This window comes from Panthera onca, chromosome A1, assembly GCF_046562875.1.
Source record: "Panthera onca isolate mPanOnc1 chromosome A1, mPanOnc1 haplotype 2, whole genome shotgun sequence".
In the NCBI taxonomy this organism is placed as follows: Eukaryota; Metazoa; Chordata; class Mammalia; order Carnivora; family Felidae; genus Panthera; species Panthera onca.
The window spans coordinates 158,604,925-158,628,585 of NC_138339.1; the positions used below are offsets into that span (position 1 = coordinate 158,604,925).

The window sequence follows — 23,661 nt, forward strand, 5'->3', positions numbered from 1 at the left end:
GAGCAGCACACCCTGTCCCGGCACGCGGTGCACGCGGCCCCAGTGTGACGTCTCCGGGTAGTGCCACGAACCACGCCGTGCCTCACACCCAGCCTGCTGGCCTGGGGACTGCCCCAGCCCCCGCTGCCCGGATTCCTGGGCAGAAAGGAACAGGAGGGTTTGTACCAGTCACAAGGCCATGGACGGAGGCCGGCCTCAGCAGCCAGACAGCCCTCACGGCTCCCGTGTCAGCAAGCTACAGGGCAGGGTGTGACTGGTGGCCCTGGTGGAGCGATAAGAGGACAGGGCCACCCACCAACCAGTTTTTATGTGACTGGAGCTGCTGAGTCCGCTTCCTGCGTGGCAGCTACTAACTCTTGTGGGCCTCCAACCTTGGGTGCTTAAAACCCAGAACGGTTTTCCTATTCCAAAGCCACAGTCAACCAGATGGCAGGGAGGGTGGTCATTCCCGTGGCTTCTTCACTCACTTCTTCCACCACCTTTCTCCCGAAATCAACCAGACTTCTGGAGGGTGTAGGCCATGGTGTCTTCATCCTGGGGGAGGGTGTCATCCAGAGCCCCTAGTCCTTTAGACCCCACAGGCATGGCCCCAGAAGCTTGAGAGGAGAAGGGTGAAGAAGCCATGAACTCCTGTCCCCAAAGTGTTGCCGGCAGCCTGTAAGACGCTGCAAAGAGGGCTCGCCCTCAAATGCCCCGCACGTGGCTCCCTATGTCTGTGTCCAGGCTCCTGTGGCGGAGCGAGGGCATCCAAGGTCAGGCAGCCTCCAGGACACCAGTCACTAGTGAGACCTGCAGAGGGGACGTGGGGTCCAGCAGGCCCACACCCTCCACCTGCTTCTCAGGCATTTGTTGTGGACATCGGCAGGTTTCCTCCCGATGACCTCCAGGTCCCCAGTCCAGGACCTCGGAGTACTGTGCCTGGAGGCCTAGGGTCCCTTCTCCCCCGCCCCTCCCAGGCTGGTCTGGGGGGCACAGGCCACCTCAGCTTCTGTGTGACGAGGTGAGAGGCTGGACACACCCCGTCAGGGCCCCCAATGTCCAGACCCGCAGCAGAAGCAAAGCAGGAGAGGAGGGAGGACCCAGCCGGGACCCCATCACACAGCACAGGACGACAGGCTCCCTATGGACCAGGCACCTGCGGGTTCCTGGTGGTTCCATTAGTTCAGCTGATGTTTTTACACCACGTTCCAGGGTTGCACGGTCTCATCTCTGTCTGTGTGTTTGCATGTCTGTATGTGTCTGTCTGTGTGTCTGTGTGTGTCTATATGTGTGTCTCTGTGTGTGTCTATGTGTGTCTGTGTGTGTCTCTGTACGTCTGTATATGTGTCTGCATGTGTGTCTGTGTATCTGCATGTCTATGTGTGTCTATATTTGTGTCTGTGTGTGTCTCTGTGTGTCCTTCTGTCTCTGTGTGTGTCTGTGTGTCCGTGTGCACACACATGGAGGCAGGTGGACAGTTTGCACACCGCTCTCAGCCCCCCCCCCCCCCCCCCCCCCGCCTCTGGGGCTGTGTGGATGGCTGGGCTGATATTGAACTTGATGATCTGTGCGTCCGTCTGGGTGAGGAGAAGCCAGCAACTCACCATCAGTGGGAAAATAGGAAAAGCTGACTCACTCTGGGGCATTTTTTGGACATCACAGGAAGCCAACGTGGTGATGGGCGAAGGTAATGGTGCAGCCACTGTAACAATTGGATCCTACCCCTCGAGTTGAACAAACCATTTACAGATGAAATGGCACTATCTGGTGTTTGTTCCAAAATAATACAGGAAGGGAAGAAATAGGTGAGAGATAACTGGCCATGAGATTCATTGGGCTCTAGGGCCTACTTTTGTATATGTTTAATTTTTTTTTTAATTTTTTAACGTATATTCATTTTTTTGAGACAGAGAGACAGAGCATGAACGGGGGAGGGGCAGAGAGAGAGGGAGACACAGAATCTGAAGCAGGCTCCAGGCTCTGAGCCATCAGCCCAGAGCCCGACGTGGGGCTCGAACTCACGGACCGTGAGACCATGACCTGAGCCGAAGTCGGACGCTTAACCGACTGAGCCACCCAGGTGCCCCTGTTTAATTTTTTTAATGTTTATTTATTACTGAGAAAGAGAGAGAGTGCCAGCAGGGGAGGGGCAGAGAGAGGGAGACACAGAATTGGAAGCAGGCTCCAGGCTTTGAGCTGTCAGCACAGAGCCTGACATGGGTCTTGAACACACGAACCATGAGATCATGACCTGAGCCGAAATCAAGGGGTCAGATGCTAAACTGACTGAGCCACCCAGGTGCCCCTAAATTTCTTATCGTAAAAAAACAAAAAGAAATCAAGAAAGAAGAAAGCATTCTTACATATGTGGATGCACGTGAAATGTATTCTCTCTTTCGCTGACATTTTCTCAGCTTGCTATTTACAGACTCCTTTCGAAGCAACCGCACCCGGGGGGCTCAGGAACAGTGAGTGACATTGGCACCACCCCTCCGCCCCCAGACACCTTCTCCGGGCCAACACTGTACTGAACCTCCTCACACAGGTGTTCCCGGCAGCCCTGGAAATGGGGAAACTGAGGCCCAGAAAGGTCAAGTAAGTTTCCCAAGATCACACCACCCTAGTGGTGGACACAGGTCTCAGTCTCCATCAACATGAAGTCAAACGTTAGAGTGCGGTGCGCTCACCCTACAAAGTTAGTCCGGAAGAGCCCCTCCTCACCAGGGGAAATGGGGCTGCACAGGGTCACAGACGACTCCCGTCCGCAGGCTCTGGTCTGGGAAGCCGGGGCCCCATCTTGCCAGGCACACAGAGGCTTGCAGGTAAGATGGGCCCCACACTGCTCTCTTACTAAAGCCTCCGAAACAGACCTCCAGCATCCAGACTGGACAGGAAGAAACAAAACTATGTCTGTCTGCAGGCGACATGATCTTACGGATGGAGAGCCCTAAGGGATCCACTTGAAACAATTAAAACAAATGAATGAGTTCCACAGAGCTACAGGATACAAGATCAGCATAGAAAAACTTATTGTATTTTTACACCCATTTAATGGACAATCCAAAAATGAAGTTACGGGAAAAAATCTATTCCTAATACCCTCAAAAAGAATAAAACACTTAGGAATAAACTTAACAAAGGGAGCACGAAACTTAAGACACTTAACAAAACATTGTTGAGGACAACGTAAGAAGATCTAAAAAACTAGGAAAACATCTCAAGTTCATGGGTGAGGATACTTAACATCTCTCAGCCAGATACACTCCCTAAGCTGATGTACAGGTTAAGCAGAATCCAGCTGACCTCTCCGCAGAAACTGGCAAGCTGATTCTAACACTCGCGTGAAATTGCAAAGACAGAGAATAACCAGAACAGTCCTGGAAAAGAGGAACAAAGTAGGAGGACTTGAGTTCTGGTTTCAAAACTCACTACAAAGCACCAGTGACCGAGACAGCACACATCAACACGAACACTGGCCCATGGAGGAAAAGCACTGTGGCTGACAAGGCCACCAAGACCATTCGGAGCGATTGGTGCCAGGACAACGGAGCAGCCACCGGCAAAAAGATAGAATGTGGACCCCTTCTCACAACATATGCAAACACTGACTCAGAATGGACCAAAGACTTAAACGTAAGTGACGAAACTCAGAAAACACAGGGGGTAAATCTTCACAATCTTGGAACTGGCGTGGGACACTTAGACCAAGAGCACAGGCGACGAGAGAGAAAATACACACCTGGGGCTTCCTTGAAACTGCAAGCTTCTGTGCTCAAGGGAGACAATATTGGCAAATCACATACCTGACAAAGGACTGGCCTCTGGCCATAAAGGGTCTGACCCCTGAAGGAGAGGAACACAAGTCACCCAGTTTAAACATCTGCAAGGGACCTGAATAGACGTTTGTCTAAAAACAGATGTAGAGAAAGCCAAGAAGGTCATGGAAAGAAGCCCAAAGTCACTAGTCACGGAGGAAATACCACAGTGAGATACCACGATGTTCCCACCAGGAGGGCTGGGAAGGGCTGGGGACACTGGAGACCCCGAATGCGCTGGCGGGCATGTAAGACGGTGGCCCCATGACAGCAACTCCACTGCTAGCACCATGCCCCACGTTCACACTCGCCTCGAAGCCCAAGGCGGCGGCCTCCCCAGGGACCAGCACTGACAAACAGACACAGAATGTACCCCATCCATTCACTGGAACATGACTTAGCCATAAAGCACCGCGGTCCTGACACAGGCAGCCACGGGGATGAACCTGGAAAGCACTATGCTGAGTGACAGATGTGGGCCAGGCCGTGCACACAGTCCAGACCAAAAGCAGGTTAGTGGTCGCCCAGGGCTGGACACAGGCGCCAGCGGGTGGTTTCTGGTTGAAAGGACGAAATGTCCTCAAATTGGCTGTGGTGGTGGTTGCACACACCCGTTATATGCTAAAGCCACTGCATTTTACACGTTAAAGGGGTGAGTTATGTCTCAATAAAGCTCTTTTTAAAAGGTAAAGAAACAGGCGTCCCTGGACCAAACTGGGTCCTCACCACCCACGTGGCAGCCGCCTGGCCTCCGGCTTCACAGCCAGCTCTGAGCCTTGGGGAAACTGCGTGGAAAAGCAGGTCAGGAGGCTCTCAGCCTGCAGAGCCAAGCAGGAGCACTGACAGAGACCTCAGCAGGACAGGCGATCAGGCAGGGAGGGGTCACAGAGGCAGGGGCGGGTCCGCAGGGGGGGCACAGAGGCAGGGGCGGGGCCGGAGAGCAGGCAGGGAGGGGTCCAGCGGGCAGGGGAGGGGCCGGAGGGGGCGTGGCACGGAGGCAGGGGCGGGGCGGAGACACCAGAGGCGGTGGGAGGGAAACCGGACCAAGGCCCAGGACCTGGTAACACCCCTGACAGCGGGGTTCCAGCTTCTCCCCACCCCCACCAGGAGGCCCTCTCTATTCAAAAGCAGTGTTTGCTGAAGAGAACGAGCCTTGTGCTTGACCGCTCCTGGCAGCCCTAAATCCCTGACCTCTCCTGGGGACAGCAACACTTGAATGTGTTAAAGCTTGGGAGCAAATCGCTTTTCCCGCTGCAGACTCCTAACCATGGCCCCAGCGGGGGCACAGAAAGACCTTGGCAAGAATCTTCAAGGGCGCCACCTCCAGGGCTCCTTCTGGATTCTGGACGCCTCCCTCCTGCAGGAGATCCACCCAGAGGCCAGGGCTTCAAGGACCCAGAGGGCTGATCCCCCAGATCCCCCTACACCAGCACCAGCCAGGCAAGGACGGTGGGGTCACGCACCGCCTGGGGACCTGGCAGGAGCGTGGGGTCCCTCTGTCCCCCTCTTCTTAGCCAGTGGCCCAGGGTGGCAACCCACCCTTCCTCTCCCCCAGACTCAGGGTAAAACACTTCTTGCTGCCAGAATCCAAACCTCTTTGTCATGCTTCCTCCCCGGCCCCATCCCAGGACCACCCTCACTTGGCCAAGCTCCTTCTGCACCAGGGGCCACTTTCTCATCGCGCAGTTATGACAGCGGCCACCACAGCCAAGCCACAGGCCTTCCCTCTCAGCCAGGGAATGGGGGGCACATGGGGTCATGTACTGCAGCCCCTCACACAGTGGACCCCAGGGCAGGTGACCGCAGATTTGGGAATAAGTAAGATGAAGCCAATGCAGGCAGGCGTTAGAGGTGAGTGGGAACCGGCCATGTGGCCCCAAGCCCCCCTGAACTGCTGTCACAATTCAACACCAGCCCACAGTGAACTGGCAAAATTAACTGCTTACTCTTGGAGCTGTGTCCCCAAAGCAAACAGATCCCAAATAGAAAGCATTGATTAAAAACACCACGTTCACAAAACCGATCAAGGCTGGCGGTAGTCTACTCCAGGACGTGGGGGACAGGGGTCCACCAGGGACCAGACATGGGGGACGAGCGTGGGGGCCGGGCAAGGTCTGGACTTCCTCTCTGTCAAGTCTGAGTGAGTTTGGCTCCTCTGGCCTTTGCATCTCCCCCCTCTCCTTGGCCTGTGGGAGCCTATACATCATCCTTTAATTTGCTAATCCCCAACCCACCCCATACCCCAAACTCTTCTTTCTGTGCCTCAACTTCAGCTGCCAGGACCACCATGTGAGACTGTAGGGTTCACCCTACAATCCTAGAAGCAACTGTCACTTAGACTGTGAAGGACGCCCATAAGCCCTGAGGCCAGAGTTGTACAGTGCACAGCCTGGGGAACCTGGGCCCGGATCCTCGGTTGCTGGATTGGGGCCGGGGGCTTCCCCAGGAATACTAGCTGTAGCCATAACATAACACACTCTTACTGCCCACGTTTGAAAGAAACTACGTACATTCTTACCATCTGCCTCCGGTTCTCCACCAGGTTGATGCCGATAATCCCCAAGAAAGCTCCAAAGCCCAGCTAGAGGGAAACGGAGAAGGTGCCCGGTTAGCACACGGAGGCTTAGAGCTCGCAGGGATCAGCAAATCGGAGGCCGCCCCCTCGAAAACATCTTACCAAAGGGGCAAAGTCACCCCTCCCCAACCACCTTCACCACCTAGCGGCCCACAGGCTCGTGCCCGTCTGGGTGGCGTCTCGGGCTCCACCAAAGCCAGTGGTGGGAATACAAGCCACTGAAATGCAACCTGTTCAAACAATTTAACTCTTGATCACAGAATAGGGCAGCACAGGCTCCTCACCTCTGGCCTGAGGGACAGCTCCTCACGGTTACCCAGAGGGTGAGGGGCCCACCTGCTTTCCCCCAGGCCTGGCAGCAGTCCAAGTCAGAGGCTGGCTCCTCAGGGAAGGTGTGGGGACCAGGCGCCCATAGGTGAGCCGGCAGACAGGTAATCATGAGAGGGGAGGAGGTAAAAGGAGGGAAGGAGGCTCCAGCAGGAGGAGGATGCTGAGGGGCGTCTCCCTATCCTGGAGAGAGCCTCAGCTCCCGGCCTCCTCACCTCAAAACCAGGGACCCAGGGCCAGGCTGGACCCTCCACTGAGTGTGGTTCCCTCAGCTTGAGCGATGTCGGACAAGGGACAACGGAGGTGAGCAGCTGGGTAGGGGCCCCGCCTGCCCCGGAGTTTGGGAGGCACCTCCGTGGGCGCTCAAGTCCACGGTGTCAAATTTAATGCCCTGAAAGTCTGACCGCCTTACGGCTACAGAAGCCTGTATCTGTAATGGTGAACAGTGCCTGTGGAGACGGACACATGTGCACAGAGGAAGTTTCCACCTGTAACTGAAGAATTCTCAAGGAGGAAAGGTGAACGTTTTCTTCACGTCCAGCTCCACCGCTCAAAAGCATCAGAATTCCAGGCCAACATAATGTATTAAGGTGTTTCCATTAAGTTTCGCCAACTGGCATGCTCTTTCCAAGATGTGCCTCCAGCCGTGGCTTCATCCTGAGAACTGCTGCTGTCATGCCCACGTGGGACGCGGGGTCTCCTAGGAAGGGACCTTTACCCACATCGTCTTCAGGTGGATTTCATCTGGTCTCCGTAGCTCACTTTCAGAACTGGCCACTGCCCGGGAACCTGGCTCTGCCAGAGGCTTGACCTTGGGGGGTGGGTCCTCACAGCCCTGGCCCCATTTCCAGGGGTCCCCCCACAACACCCGGCAGAAAAGTAGGGCCCCAACATATTGGCAGCTCTTAACATTTTACTGATAAAACTTTTTCTGCACAGACCCTATGTGTTTACTCATAAACAACACACAAGTAGATAATATAGGCTTATAAAACATAGACAAAAAATAAAAATAAAGTATTAATATAAAGATGAAGTGGGAGCGCCTGGGTGGCTCAGTCGGTCAAGCATCCGACTCTTGATCTCGTCTCAGGTCATGACCCCAGGGTCGTGGGATCGAGCACCATGTCGGGCTCTGTGCTGACACCACAGAGCCTGCTTGGGGTTTTCTCTCCCTCTGTCTCTGCCCCTCCCCTGAGCTCTCTTTCCCTCTATCTCTCTTAAAAGAAATAAATAAACTTGAGGGGCGCCTGGGTGGCTCAGTCAGTTAAGCGTCTGACTTCGGCTCAGGACATGATCTCACAGTCCGTGAGTTCGAGCCCTGCATCGGGCTCTGTGCTGCCAGCTCAGAGCCTGGAGCCTGTTTCAGACTCTGTGTCTCCCTCTCTCTGACCCTCCCCCATTCATGCTCTGTCTCTCTCTGTCTCAAAAATAAATAAAGGTTAAAAAAATTAAAAAAAAAAAAAGAAAGAAAGAAAGAAACTTGAAAAAAAAATTTTAATAGAGATAAAGTGAACAATGTATGTGAAATATTTTTAAATATTTAATGTCAAAACCTTTCCATCCTTGCTAAAAACGTCGGACTAATGTTACTCTAATAACTAATGTTATTAGAATGTTATTATCTAATAACTAATGTTATTACTAATCTTGATACTTTTAGTGACAGTAATGTGATTAAAAGATCTTCATTAAAAAAGAAAACCTTGATTTAGCATTTTTGACACAGCAGCTCTGGGTTCTGGTGCATTTTAAGGGCCTCAAAGCTGATAAAGGCCCCTTCCAGACTCCTGTCCAGTGTATGCCCTTGGAGCAAATTCTACTGCTAACAACAGTGGATGTGAATTCATAGTTCAAAAAAATCTCCCTGGTAATTCTGAATCTGGGTGGCCCTTCTTGCCAGATCTGATTAGGCTGTCCCCAATTTGCCGCGTGGCATTACTGCCCGAAATATGAAGTTAGTGGTTGGTGACGCCCTCTGCTGCCGCCCCCACAAGATGGAGTGAGGAATACTACCCTCCGCAGGGGGGTCTTTGCAGGACTCAATTAAAGCTGTGGTCAGAGCGCTGTCTCGGGGCTGGAATCCGGCCGTCAGGGCTGGTCTCTGCACCCCCTCCCACCCCTGCTCCAGGCCCCCGTCAAGACCAGTTGATCAGCAACCACCACCCACACAGGGCCCGGGAGGGGACACGGGTGCCTCTGGGGACAGACTCTGCCGGCCACAAGCCCCGACATGGCGCAGCCCTCCCGCACACCCCCGGGGGTGGCCGCACTCACAATGACCCCTGGGTAGTAGCCCCCCACGGTCACGTTCTCTGTCCTGGTGGTGGCCGCGAGGCCGATGGTCAGGATACAGACGGACGCCACCAGCAGCGACCCCACAAACCAAAGTGAGGTCTTTCTTCTGGCAAACCCTTCTGGAAGGAGGACAAACAGGAACCGTTAGCAAGGGGATGGGCTCAGAGTGGGGCCCAGCCAACAGCACCCTCCTCGCCATGCTGCTCTCGGGCCACAGGCTCCGAGGACCCCAGACCACCCGCACAGGCCACCCCCTCTTCCCAGTTGCCCTGTTTCACTGGGTGGGGACTCGGGGTCTCCCTCGTCACCTGCCAACCCACCCACTCCTTGACATCCGCCTCCCCTGCTCTGCAGCCCCCACTGCAACCAGTGACCCTCACTCCAGCATTTAGTGCCCAGGTCCCAGAACCCCAGACAATGAACCTCATGCGGGCAGGTGGGGTGTGATTTCCCTGCTCCCTGCCACCTGACACCGTGCCTGCAGGCTAGGTGCTCAAGGGTCCATGCCACCAGGCCTCATCCCCAAACCAGTGCCCTCCGAAGCCTTCATCCTGGCAGCCCACACAGCAGAGGTCATGCTCAGCCACTTACTGAGCGCCCACTGTGTGCAGACCCTCCCTCGTCCTCGAACCCCACACGCCTGCCCTGCTCCAGACTGCAGGGGGGACCTTGCACTCAGAGGCCGCTCTGCTCCGTGCAGCGCCACCCAAGCAGTCCCCACCCACCATCCACCCCCAGGACCCTGCTCAGTGTCAAACCCGTGAATGGCTACATGAACGGGGGGCAGAAAAGACTCAGAAGCGCATCGGAGGCTGCCACTGCCCACCCGGACACCCATCCCCTTGCCTTTGTTAACAGACCGTTACGGGATGCGGAAGTGTGAAGGGCGCATCCTACAGCCTCTGCTCCAGCTGTACGGTTACATTCTTGCCAAATAATCGTCCATCTGTCCGTCCGTCCGTCCGTCCGTCCGTCCAAGCAAAGGATGCTCCATAGGCCCAGCAGACATCTCTTAAAGGAGCCTGCCCCTTGCTTTTCTCCCAGTCATCCTTCCCACTGCCTGGAATATGAGCAGAAAGGCAGAGCCCCAGGCAGCCATTTTGGGCCATGAGGGAACCTTGTGCACAGAGGCAGCACTTGCAGAATGGCAGAGCAGGAAGATGGCCCTGGTTGTTGCCTCGGAACTTGAGCAGCAAGATAAAGTCCCTGGAATATGGCTGCTACTTGGGATGTCCCGGGGTTTGTAGGCAAACCTAATTCCAGGTGGCACAGAACTCAAGAAGGCAGCCAGAAAGGAGAACTTGCCATTGCCTGGCCCTCCCTCAAGTCTCGAATTCTGGGTTTCTCGTTGCCCTAACTTTCTTCTTTGTGGTGTGTCTCGGGGAGGCAGGGAAGCCCCGTTTACAGCAATCACCCCCCTGCCCCGTGCCCCACCAGCAGCAGCCACACCACGGAGACAGTTTGCCAGGAAAGGTCAAGGCAAGACTCCACTCCGAGCCCAACCAGGCTGTTGGCTTGTGTTTTGTTTTATAATGGTTTTTTTTAATTTTAATTTTTTTAGAGAGAAAGAGAGATGGGGGAGAGGGGACAGAGAGAGAGAGAGAGAGAGAGAGAATCCCAAGTAGGCTCCTCACCATCTGCACAGAGCCCCATGCAGAGCTCGAGCCCACCACCCTGGGATCGTGACCTGAGCTGAGATCAAGAGTCATACACTTAGCCCACTGAGCCACCCAGGTGCCCCAGGCTTTTGCTTTCTGGAAGCTTAGCGATCTTGAGCCCTGTGATTCAGAACCAAATCAGGATGCAAGGAATACAGGTCTTTGCCTGCACTGAAGTTCTTCTGTCAACACTGTGTGTGCTCAGTGGGGGGCCAGCTGCATGCAGGAGTTTGCGTGTGTGCTCTGGAAGGTGCCTGAATTTACAATTCTGTGGCCCTGCCAGCAACGCTCAACGGCCAGTCAAGTAATGACCAGGTGGTCACGTGCTCAGACATGAACTACACAGACAAACTCACTGTGCAAGCTCAGGCAACGCGCTTCTCTTGTGCCGTTTTTCCTAACTGGAGGCATCGCATATCTTATGCCCAAGACCACCAGCCAGATGTCTCAACACCTGTTCCCACCACAGCACAACAACCCCCGGGGCCTTGTCCCTTAACCCCTCAGTGGCACCAGTGGCACCTGCCTGCAGGAACATCGTCAGATCCGCTAGTGACACTCGGACACGCTGATGACAGCGGAGCAAAAAGCTAAACACGTCTCCTTCGGGATGGTGGTCATCCCCCTGAGGCCCATTCCGTCATGGTCTCCCGAGTCCGGCTTTCCCTCCAAGGCTCAGGCCCTCGAGATGCTGTCACCCCACGGCATTGCGGGGACAGTTAACGGGAGGCCGAGGACAGCGGCCCCACTCGTGCAGGGTGCCAGAAAGCGTGGCTCTGGCCAGCTGTGGTGTCTGGACTCCAGAGAGGCAGAATCCTGACCTTAAATGCTCCTTATAAATACAGGAGATGGCATAAAAACCAGGGAATGAGAAATAAACTCAAGAAGAAGGCAGGACATCTTTACAATTACCCTACAACACATTGTTAGATCAGGTTTCAGAGACGAAAGGGTTGTGCACTACAGGAAGCCCCCAGCGCCCCGTGGACCACCCCCGGATCCTCCTACCCATCAGCAGGGCCGTTAGTATGTGTGGTTACAAATGGCGCACCCTCAAGACAAACATCTGTCCAGTCTGCCACACCCAGGCAGCCTCCCGGACCGGCTGTGTGGTCTCGAGCTGCCCAGAGGAGAAGCCCGTGGGGTGGGGGCTGTCTGGCCCGTCTGCCGCTGGAGCCCATGCCTGGCTCAGACAGGCACATCTGGAGCCACCAACCTCAGCTTCCCGATCTGCAAAGTGGAGATGATGGCAACACCTGCGTTAGACGCCTCCTAAGGGCCATGTGGCCCCAGCGCAAGGACCTCGGGGAAAGCCCCCCCACTCCCCACTGAGGTGAGCGGAGTGAATCCATCAGCCAGGGCGGAGGGAACAGTAGCACAGTCCCGGCTCTAAGCCGGCTCTCCAGCTTGAGGGGAAGGCCACCAGCCATCTTTGCGTGGTGCTCACGTCTTTCCCTGCCTGTGTGTCCATCCCTCCTAGAGCATCTGAGCCACGTAGGCCCTCCCTTGCCCTGCACCCCAGCCCCAGCCCTCTCCCGAACCACGACTCCTGTGGCAGTCTGGCCACGTCTAGACTGGATGGGCTGCAGTTCCCGTCACCAAGATGGTGTCGGGGGTGGGGGGAGAGCTTGGAAGCCCCCCCGTCACCGCCTCCCTGCCAGCAGGGCCTTGGTGTCCCAGGGAGAAGAATGTGCTCACTTCCTCACGTTGGGACACCCGGTCACAGAGGCAAAGAGATGCCCCTGTAACTAGACCCAGGCAGAATGGCGTGACTCAGCCATCAGCTTCCCACTGTCTGCTTTGGCATCTGACACACACCAGGGTGCTGACTGCAGAAACATGAACTAGGAAATACCTATGAGGCCACCCCGGCCACACTAAGGTTTAGAATTTTTAAGTAAGAGACCAACTCCTGGTATTACTTTCTTAGTTTATGATTTCTCATCAGAAGAACCAACTAAGTCCAAACTGTTTTAAACCATCACGTCCCATTAGCGTAATATGTGATGATAGCTAGTTAGACCATTGCGTCCCGTTAGTGTAATACATGATGACAGTTAGTTAAGAACAGGCATCATTACCATCACTAGTGAGTAACCTGTCTGGAGGACGAAACACATGGGAATCAGTCTGCCACAGAGCACTGTACCTTGGAGACGGAGGTGCAGGGCTGTTCTTTCAAGAAGCCAGATTCCTTGGCTATTATTCAAAACTCAAACACCACTAACTCATCTGGTTTTTAGTAAGACTTTCCAAAGATGCTGGAGGCAGCAGAAGCCACTGGGTGTGTGTGTGGGGGGGGGGGGGGATGGGATCACCCGTGGGGAGGACGGGATCACCCATGGCGGGGAAACAGCAGGAGGTGGCTGGTGTCCCCCCCGCCCCCAGCGTCTCAGGGAGTCCTCCTTTCTTTTCCTTCCAAACCTTCCCCTCCCCCCTCAGGAAAACACACCAGCATCCTTCCAGGCCTGGGGCCTGTCCAGATGCATCTGGGCTTGGTCCGGCCAATCAAAGAACCCGGGGTTCCAGGACTCGTGGGCCAGAGGATGTAGGGGATTGGAACAGAGCTGCACCAAACCATGAGAAGAAGCCACCGGTTGTTGAAACAAGTTCTAGAAATGTGTGCAGGCTGAACGAGGGCAGGGGAGGCTGAGGGCAGTGTGGGTGTCAGCTGGGAAGTAGGAGCCTGCTGTCTGTGGTAACAGATGTGGGAACAGACAGGGGAGACCCAGAAGCTGAGACAGGCAAGCAGGGAGAAAGGGCAGAGCCTGGCCAGGAGAGAATCCGTGTCAGGACAAGGTCCCAAAGGTGAAGCCCCAGGGTTGCTGGAAGGAGCTGTGGACCTGGCCTTTACCCTCCCAACTCCCACCCCACCCCACGACCTGCCTGCATGCCCGTACCTCCTCACCTGTGTTGTCCAGCAGGGCCAGGGGCCCGGGCACCGGTGGCTGCATCTCGGGGGAGAGCACTGGCTCTGTCTGGCCGTGGATCAGTGAGGATCAGTGTCCAGGAGCACCGCCCCTTCTCTGTGCTCAGACCGCCTCCTTCCCACCTGCGCTCCCTCCCTCCCCCCTCCTCCCACTGGTCCTGCATGTGTGTGTTGGGGGGGGGGGGGTGTTGCTGAGGGCCTGAGGCAGACCCACTGGAAAGTCCCCCTGGATTTCTGGTCGGTGCCCGCAGGTCACAGGCTGCAGAGGGGAGGGATGCAGGGAGGCCCTGTTGGCCCACCTGCCCCAACAGGGCTCCTGGGGGCAGCAGGGACCCGCTTCTGCTCTTGTCCAGGGGTGAGCTCTGGAATGAATGAATGAATGAACAAACGCATAGGCGCTGCAGGCTCCTGTCACGCCCCCACCCATTCACCTTGGCCTGCATCACACTGCTGCAGAGTGAGTGAAATCTCCAGGTCAGATGGGAGCTGCTGGAGGAAGGGGTCCCAGGACCCAGTGCTTCACATGGCGGTGAGGAAACAGTCTTGTGAAGACCATTCATGCCATTTTCAAATGGTCCCAGCAGGCGTGAGAGGCACCCAGCCTCCCCGGGAATTAGAAGGTCATCAAAAACAACCACGTGTCGGGGCACCTGGGTGGCTCAGTCGGTTGAGCATCCGACTTCAGCTCAGGTCATGATCTCACGGTCTGTGAGTTCGAGCCCCGAGTCGGGCTCTGTGCTGATGGCTCAGAGCCTGGAGCCTGCTTCAGATTCTGTGTCTCCCTCTCTCTCTGCCCCTCCCCTGCTCATGCTCTGTCTCTGTCTCTTTCTCTCTCAAAACTAAATAAACATTAAAAAAAATTAAAAAAACAAACAACCGTGTGTCTTTTCACTCCCATGAAAAGTGTTGGCAAATTGTTGACCATCAGGCAGGAACTTCGCAGTAACACCGAGTAACATGGACAGGACGTGGGGCAAGGACCCTCGTTCCCTGCTGCTGCACTAACTTGCACCATGGCCCCTTGGACAGCGACAGGCAGGAAAACAGCAGGTTTGTACCTACAACAGGGCAAACAAGGCTCCCTGCCAAAGGACCTGCCCAAGAGTCAGCTTCTGGAGCCAGGATGCCCGATCCAATCCTCTCAAGGCGTGTTTTAATTACTGCGGTCCTGAGCTCGACCCCGACCAGTGACTCCGAATCGGTGGGAGTGCGGTAGCTGTGAAGAAGGCCACTATTCTACAGGGGCCGTCGCCGTGATGGAGAGACGCTGCACACGTGTGCGGCTCGATGTCCCATGTACATCAGCACAGCCACGGGCACAGCCTAAACGCCTACACCAGGACAGGGCCGTGCTCTGACGCAGACGTGGCACCCCACTGGTGGTTGGGATGGATCGGTACAAGGGCCGTGGGGCGACAATGAGGGCTCATGGGGTTGTGGTGAGTAGGAAGCCTTTATGCGGTGTGTCTAAACCTGAAAAACAATGGTTTTCATTCACTGATCCTCTCAATACACATTTGCAGAGCACCCACTGTATACTAGACATGATCTGTGCACTCGGGAAGCACTGATGAGCCAGTAGACAAAGATCCGAGGGAGCTAGCATTCTCCTGGAGAAGAGATGCCGACTGGTACATATGGGAAAGGAGGCAAATGCAGAGTAGAGTAGAAGGCAGTACCCACTTTGGGAAAGGGGAACACAGACCAAGCAGGGAAGAAGCAGTGGCAGGAGCCAGCAGCGATTACGTGGTCAGAGTGGGAGGTGAGGGCCAGACCCAGACACGAAGGCTGGGAAGCAGTCAGCATTTCTGACACCCGTGCAGAGGCCACGGTGAAGTGGACGGGCCTGGGGAGGGGGTGGGGGTGGGCAAAGACACCAGAGGGCTTACGGGCCAGATGGAGGGTCTCAGGCGTTGCCAGGCCCCAGGCTCTGCTCAGAGTGACACGAGGGCCACCAGCCAGGTGTAGAAATACCACCGCAGGGTGCCATGCAGCATGGCAGGTAGAAGCAAAGAGCCCGGTTTAGGGGGCTGAATCCGCTGAGACGTGACAGCAATTTGGGCCAGGTGGGTAAGTGCAGGCAACGAGCCACGACCATAGCAGCCTCATGCTGTGGACGTGCAACACCATGGCGTCCGTGTACATACAGACGTGCCAGCCGGAGGAAGCGTGGACGTGCAGATACGTGAATGCTTACGTGGTAAGCAAGAACAGCTCCAGAGCAGTGTCCCCGCTCGTGTGGGAAACCACGTCTAGAGACGGCTTTGGGAACCACGTCTAGAGACCTCTGACTCCACTTGCAAAATCATATGTCTTTAAAAGGTTGAAAGACTTGAAAACAATATGGCCTCCCTAGACCCCAGTTGTGAGGGACGGCTGGAAAGGTTGAGGGAACCACGACATTGCCATCAGAGGCACAGAGGGAGAAAACGGGAGCTGCCAGAAAAATAAAGAAATTCAGAGACCAGAGAGTGAAAGGAGATAACACGCTTTTACTGACTTCGCTAAACGTTCTGCAGTAAATATTGACGAGAAAAAATAGCCATTTTTAATGGCGTGATTTACTGAAATATAGAAAGATAATCAGAGGAAGGTCTGCCCTCAAGTGGGACCAAAAGGCGCGGGCTCCCCGGCTTCCGGGGCCACGAGGCACACGGTGCTCCCACAGAAAGAGAGCCCCCCACCCCGGGGCTGCAAGCGTGAGCTGCTGCTGGGGTTGCCGTTTTAAGTGAGGCAACTGAGGCCTAGAGAGGTGAGGCAAGCAGCACGCGGCCACACAGCTGGGAAGTAGCGGAGCCGGGAGCAAAGCCTGTGCCCACCACCCTGCAGGGCAACGCACTCCACAGTTTGCTGAAAATATATTTAAGATGTGTGTGTGCTGCCAGACACGATGGCCTTTTCCGATTGACGAGTCTATACAGGCAACTTTGGATGCCGATTGGAAATGGGCAGGTGTTTGAAGTTCTTTCACGGCTGCAAGAGCACGGCTAGGAAGGGCTCTGGAAGGCGCCCCAGCGCTCAGCGGACTGAGGGCATCCTGGGACAACCCAGGGCTGCTCCCTTTTGCAGGTGGAGACACCAAGGTCCCAGGAGGCTAACTGGGTGACCACAAGCAGATGCAGAATTCTTCCAAAGGCTGCGTGCGTAACTGCAGGGAGGGTCAGAATTCATTCCTCAGACCCCTCCCCACCGGGAAGCGTCCACCAGTGTGACCACCCAGTGTGACAGGTGCATTAGCTCCTGTGCTGACTGCACCAATGACAATTGTTTACCTGCCTCGACCTGACCCAGGGGCCTGCAGCAAGCCCACCTCTGCAGGGAGCGACAGTCTAGGATCCGGGAAGTTTTTGATTTTTTGTTTTTAATGTGACAGAAACATAGAGTGCGAGCAGGGGAAGGGCAGGGAGAGAGGGAGACACAGAATCCGAAGCAGGCTCCAGGCTCCGAGCTTTCAGCACAGAGCCTGACGCCGGGCTCGAACCCACAAATCATGACCCGAGCCGAAGTCCAACGTTTAACCCACTGAACCACCCAGGTGCTCCTCAATTTTAGCTTTAGAACCACCTTGTTTGTGTTTTTTTTAATGTTTATTTTTTAATGTTCATTTATTTCTGAGACACAGAGAGACAGAGCATGAGTGGGGGAGGGGCAGAGAGAGAGGGGGACACAAAATCTGAAGCAAGCTCCAGGCTCTGAGCTGTCAGCACAGAGCCTGGCGTGGGGCTCAAACCCACAGAACAGGAGATCATGACATGAGCCAAAATCAGGCACTCAACCGACTGAGCCACCCCAGCGGCCTGGAGAGAATCTTAAGCAGTCTCCATGCTCAGCAAAGAGCACAGCTGGGGGCCTTGATCCCACAACACTGGGATCATGACCTGAGTGGAAATCAAGAGTCTTATGCTCAACCAAACTGAGCCACCCCGGCACCCCAGATCAGGGAAGTTTTTAAATGTAATTTAATTGAGCTCTCACTAAGACAATTAAGGGGAAATCTGTCCTCTTCCTGTCTGAAGATAATCAAGGGACTGGACAAATTAGTAGTGACGTTAAGAAGATAATTTAGACACATGCACACACCCACCAGGAGCTCTGAGTCCTAGGATGTGGCCTTGCCCCTGAGGAAGACCCAAGGCAGAAGGTGGGGGGTGGCGGCCCCACAAGAAGGCAAAGACAGGGATGTCACACAGCAATAACCGGGTGACAGTGATGGTGAAAGGGGAGCAACAGAGGAACAGTCAGAGAACCTGAGAGCCTGGAGTGCCGATCAGCAGGTGAACCGCAGAAACCACAGGAAGCGCCCTGAGTCAGCACAGGTGGGTCCGGCATCGGTGATCCAGTGTATGGGAGAGCCACACTGGCTCCACAGCCTGGAGTCCCTAAGCCACAAAATCACACGTGTGAAAAGGCACCGTATTGTCCCAGGTTTTTGGAAGCCATAGTTCAAGACATGTGAACTTCATTGGACGTGGGGGTCTTGACGGAGACTGCCTTCGTGAGCTGTTTGCCGTGAAAGCCGGAAGCCAGAAAGCCAAGCCCAAAAGAAGGAAGGTGGGATCCCCAGGGCACGGGGAAGGGGCCCCCAAGGCCGCTCGCAGCTTTCTATCTTCTGCGTCTTCTTTGTTCCCCAAACCCTTTGGACGCACAGCACGGCTTCCTGTTCGTCCATCCTGCCACCCGCCACCCCCAGAACCATGGTATCTTTTGCCCTTGACACTTGGGAGCTAACATGGGAATAGGGGAACCTGGGTCAAAACTGGGAACCTCGGGGGAGGGGGGCGCTCGGGGGTGGGGAGAGAGGAGGGGGCTCAGTCAGCTGAACATCCACCTCGTGGTTTCAGCTCAGGCCATGATCTCGAGGTTCGTGGGTTTGAGCCCTGCTTTGGGCTCTATGCTGACGGCATGGAGCCTGCTTGGGATCCTCTCTCCCTGTCTCTCTCTGCCTCTCCCCCGCTCTCAAAACAAATAAATAAGTAAACATTTTTTAAAAATTGGGAACATGGTTGCCAGCACGTCCAGGTTTACAAACTCACTCCTGTTAACGTAGCTGCTGCCGCTGAATTGGAGACAGAGGCACAGGCTTCCTGGCATCCCCATGCTCCCCTGCCCCTCCTCTACCTTGTGTGTCTTCAGGGTGAACGCGAGGGTACTAAGTCCAGGGGGCAAAGGCCCAGCAGCTAAACAGCACTAGCTCCATACTGGAAGCTTCTGTGACCAAGCGGGAAGAGGTGAGCCTGGCCAGGACGGCAGCCCCAGCTGTGGACTCTGGTTCCTAAGCTCGGACTCTCCTTTGCCGGGTGAGGGAAGTGCTCAGTCGGTTTCCCATCCCTGAAGAAGAATAAACGATTTGTCCCCCTGGGCTGCAGACAAGCAGCATTAACAGGTTGGCATTTCCTCTCCTTTGTAAAGCACACTCAGCAAACCTCCCCAGTTGACTATGGTTTGGTAAATTGTTATGTTAACAATTATGACACCTGCAGTGTTTTATAAAGCAACTAACTTGGGGCACTCAGGTGGCTCAGCTGGTTGAGCAACCGACTTCCGCTCAGGTCATGATCTCGAAGTTTGTGAGTTGGAGCCCCGCGTTGGGCTCTGTGCTGACAGCTCAGACCCTGGTGCCTGCTTCGGATTCTGTGTCCGCCCCTCTCTCTGCCCCTCCCCTGCTCATGTTCTGTGTCTGTCTCCCAATAATAAATAAACGTTAAAAAAAATTAAAAAATAATAAAAAAAATAAAGCAACTAACTTAATAAAATCACTAACGTGAGGGGAAAGATCATGTAGGAAAGCAGCTATGACAGATGCAGGCTGTTCTCCCCAACACCAAACTCCCTGCTCAGGGTGACAACGCTGTAGTGTCCCCAGACCTCCCCGATACGGACACGGGTTCAGGAAGCACAAGAAACACACACGCCTCCCCAGAGCGCCTAGCCCAGAGGTGCCATGGCCCCTGCATGCATCCCTTAGGACTGGTTGGCGGGGGGGGGGGGGGGGGGGGGGGGGGGTATGTGGCTCTGACAGAGCACTGACCACACACCTCCCACAGCGTGGTCACTGCTTTGCACCCTGTGGCCTTATTTAATTTGTACGATTTTATTTCACAGATGAAAAACAGGCCCCCAGAATTTAGATAATTTTTCCAAAGTCAAGTATTTGGCTAACGGCAGAGACAAGATATAAACCAGGTCAGCCCAATTTCAAAGCACAGTTACATCTTCTAAGTGGGAAAGCACGTATTTACCTGAGTGCAGGCATTTAAGCTTACATTCACAAAGCAGCCAGAGAATATTTACTAAATTCCTCTGTGCACAAGACACATGTGCTGGGCCACGGACAGGCCACACAGACTGGCCCTTTAAGAATACTGCAGCTAGAAGTGAGAAACAGAAGTAAACATGCAGTTAGAATCCAGAACTAACTAACTAACTAACTAATGCAGAACTAACAGGGGTCCCCACGGGTGGGCCCAGCCGGAGGGAGACCCAGGCCTCCCAACAGCCAGCACGGCCTCGCCCCCCACGGGCACCCCTGGGCCCAGGGACACTGAGATCAGGGCTTCTGGCCCATGGGAGGGCGGGAGGACATCGGCTGCCACAATTCTGGACCGTGTGACACTTCTTCTCCATCATTCCAGCCAGCAGGAGCCCTGGGCCTGAGGGCCCCCCGCAGCACATAGGACACACAGGCACACACACGCAAGTGGGGGACAGTGTGGGGCAGGGGTGCATCTGGCCATCAGTGCTGACAACTGCCCCGGATGCCCACCTCCTCCCTACACTGGCCCAGCACCCCCTTGTCTCACTGCCTCTCAGGTTTCCAGCTCAGGCTTTGGAGGAACCGAGATGGAAAGACACAGGGATGTCTACTGTCCCACTTGCCACAGGCCCCCCTCCCTGAAGCCACTGAACAAGGAAGGGAGTAGAAGAGTCTGGTGCACCAGCCGGAGGCCCCACACTGCAGCGGGGTTGGCGGGGGGCAGCCAGGGCGGCAAAGTCGGGGAAGGGCCTTCCAAAGGCTCTAAGAACCAAAAGTTTGATTCTTTTGGGCAAGAGCAGTGTGTGAAGCAGTGGCGGGAAGGATGACCATGATACCTGTCCATTCTACTAGGAAATACATTCTCTCAAGACAGGTGTTCCCTCGTTCAAGCAGCGTCCAACTCCAGGCAGGCCCACAGCACACACGTGTTAAAGGAGACTGCATACACTTGACTTCCCAACACTGGTCAGCACCTGCTCCCTGCCAGGTCAGGCACCTGCTGGGCACAGCACTCCTCCCCTGCCTGTCTCTCACCCTCCAGCCCCATCCTCTGCAGGACTTGCTGGGGGACCAATCACATCAGGAAAACCAGTTTATTTGAGCAGACAGGGGCAGCCAGCTCTGGGGACAGGGACGTGGGGGCTCCCAGCTCTGACAAGAGCAGGACTGGAAGAAGCAAAAGTAGCCAGGAGCCACCTTAGTCATCCAGAGTCTGTTTCCTTTGTTTGTTGGGGAACCATGGGCCTCCTGGCCCCCAGGCAGGTGCAGCCAGGCTCTTGCTCTCAGGGGAGTGGAGTACAAACTGCAAAACATGACTCCCTCCTGTAACCAAATGACCTTGAAATGAAGCTCGGGGAATAAATAATGTAGACAAGCAACCGGAGAAACGGCAGGTGGCAGCCCCAGCCTCTCTGTCCTCACCAGCGAGGTGGGGTGGGCCAGGAAACGGTCTTGGAGACATGAATTTTTTAAATTAAAAACACTGTCCAGCTTTGCCAGAAGGTCTTGTAAAAACGATCTCTCTATTGAGCCGAAGCAGAATCAGCCATGTCCCAGATGTCTTGTGTTTCCAGGTCCCTGGGCTCACGCACCACCCACCCCCATAAGCATGAAGCCCACCGTGATTCCCTGGAGCAGGAGCCCCTTCCTGGCCTTGGACTCGGCAGCCGCGGGCTTGTCCGATGTCTCCCATTTCCACCACACCGCCTGCCAAGTGCAGCCTGGATGCTGGCCTGCTGATGTGGAGAATGCACCCCTCGCAGGCTCCCGCGCCCACGACACCTATTAAATATTAAGTGGTGACGCTCCAGGGAAAGGCAGCCGCCCCCAGGCGTCCCCGGAGTCAAGGGGGGCACCAGGGCACCAGCACCGTGAGCCCCCGGCCAGGCCCGGGTGGGTCCAGCGCCAGGCTGCAGCGCCCCCCACTACTCCCATTCAGCCCTGCGTGTCGCCCTCACCCGTGCATCCTGGAGGCAGAGGGCTGAACTTGGAAACACGTTTCTACGGTACCCGGGGAGGTGGGGTTTACTTTCCACACACTCGAAGCCTCTTTGTCGTCATTTTACGTGGTCTGGGTGGTGCCTGCGAGCCCAGCTCACATTAGTGATGAAGTTCACGTTTCCAAATTGAGGTCCACTCCGCGAATCGCCTGCTGGCAGCGGGCCTGCCCATCGGAAGGTTTCCAGGTGAGGCCCGGCCTGCGGGCGAGGACGGAGCGGAGCCCAGGAGGACCACGGGGAGCGCGCCAGCGGGCCACAGCAGCGCGTGCAGACGAAGCCGGTCGGGGGGCGGGGGCGAGGGTTGGCCAGAGCCCCTGCTGTCCTGTGAGCACGTCTCTGTCCCGCCGTCACCCAGGCCCGCGTGGGCTCTCCCACGAGCCAACCAAGACGGCGCGTCCCCGCATGTCCTGCCCGCCACGCTGGCTCAGTGCCCTCGCCCCGCGCCCCGCCCTCCGCTAATTCGCGCCGCATCTGCACACACATTTCGTACGTAACTCCTCCTGACATATGGCGGCCACGGTGGCCATGGCGTCCCAGCCGCGTGCTGCCGGCTCCAGGCGGGTTCCCTCCCTCTGTCCTCATCAGGAGAGGGGATGGGGAGGGGCTCATACCCGGGGGGCGGAAGGCGAAAGCTCAGGCCCACAGTCAGCGCCAGGTCACGGCCGAGGGCAGGTGGCAGTCAGGACCCACTCAGCTTCGCGGGCCGTGGGCGTCCCTTGTGGATGGGCCTTGCGTCACCGGGCTGGCTCCTTCATGCCCTCCTCCCAGGGCCGCGTTCCTCTTTGCCGGCCAGCGGCCCCTCCAGCGCCGGCCTGGGTCACCCGCAGTCCGGGGCCAGCCAGCTACGTCCCCCTCCCCACCCCAGTCTTCCTCGGTGCGTCCCGTGTGCTGCACGCATTCCAGCGTCCTCACAGGTGGCGCGGGGGGAGGACGGGAGTACACCGCATCCGGAACCCGTGTCGGCTTCCTGCCTTCCTGAACTGGGAAGGTGGCTTTCGCTCCCAGGCCCCCAGGGCGACACGCAGTCCCAGTCTGAACTGTCCTGTGCAGGGTTGGGAAGAACGAGTGAGCCATCAAGGTCCCCGTTGCCTTGGGGACCTACAGGAATGAACACCAGCCAGACCCACTGCCAAGAGCCCACAAGACAGCCCCACCAGCCCCCGTGTCCTCCCTACTAACCTGAGCCCTGTTCGTCCAGGGGCTTCTAGGACCCTTCACAGAGGATGAGCAGGAAAAGGGTTTAATCTAATTTACAACGACTGCCAGGTCATCCAAGGACATGGAGGAAGTGTTTGCTAGCCCAGGGGGACAGGTGTCTCCCAGCACCTGACACAGATGTGGGCACAGCAGGGCACGAGAGGGGCATGGGACAGGTCTGTCCCTGGGGCCACACGCAGGCCACCCGTGGAGAGCAGAGCACAAACAGGAAAAAGACAGAGTGCCGTGCTTCTCTGCAGCACCTGGTATGATACTCAGTACATGCAGTTCCCGCCATGCACAGCAATACGTCCTGCCCCGGTCTCTGTCAGCCACCGTGTCCGTCAGCACTGCCCCGCATAGCATCTAGTCCCCCTCATTAAATCCCAGGGCCGGCCCAGGGGGCCTCTGTCCAAGGCAGCCACAATGCCACTCACTTAAGCGGTGTCTCAGACAAGTGTGTGGTGCAGGTTTGGGAGAGAGGGGAACCAGACCTATAAAAACTAACTACTGAGTAGCAGAGTAAAACCACACTATCACAATGGTAGGGGACCAGGTTGAGGGGTGTGTGTCCATGTGCTCAGGAATTCTCAGTCTGACAAGTAGAGACACTGCAAGCAATTTTTATTT

The 23,661-nt window shown here is 55.8% G+C and overlaps 1 protein-coding gene across 1 annotated transcript in view; it reads right to left on the reverse strand.

The window, feature by feature from the left end:
• The window catches only part of TMEM255B (transmembrane protein 255B), a 39,791-nt gene extending 26,100 nt beyond the window's left edge, over positions 1-13,691 (reverse strand). Inside the window, exons 1-3 of the mRNA XM_078452675.2 lie at positions 13,561-13,691; positions 8,974-9,110; positions 6,313-6,375 (exon numbers count right to left, since the gene is read on the reverse strand). Coding sequence (XP_078308801.1) covers positions 6,313-6,375; positions 8,974-9,110; positions 13,561-13,606 — 246 coding nt within the window. The 5' untranslated portion in view covers positions 13,607-13,691. The remainder of the gene's footprint in view (positions 1-6,312; positions 6,376-8,973; positions 9,111-13,560) is intronic.
• Positions 13,692-23,661: the final 9,970 nt, after the last annotated feature.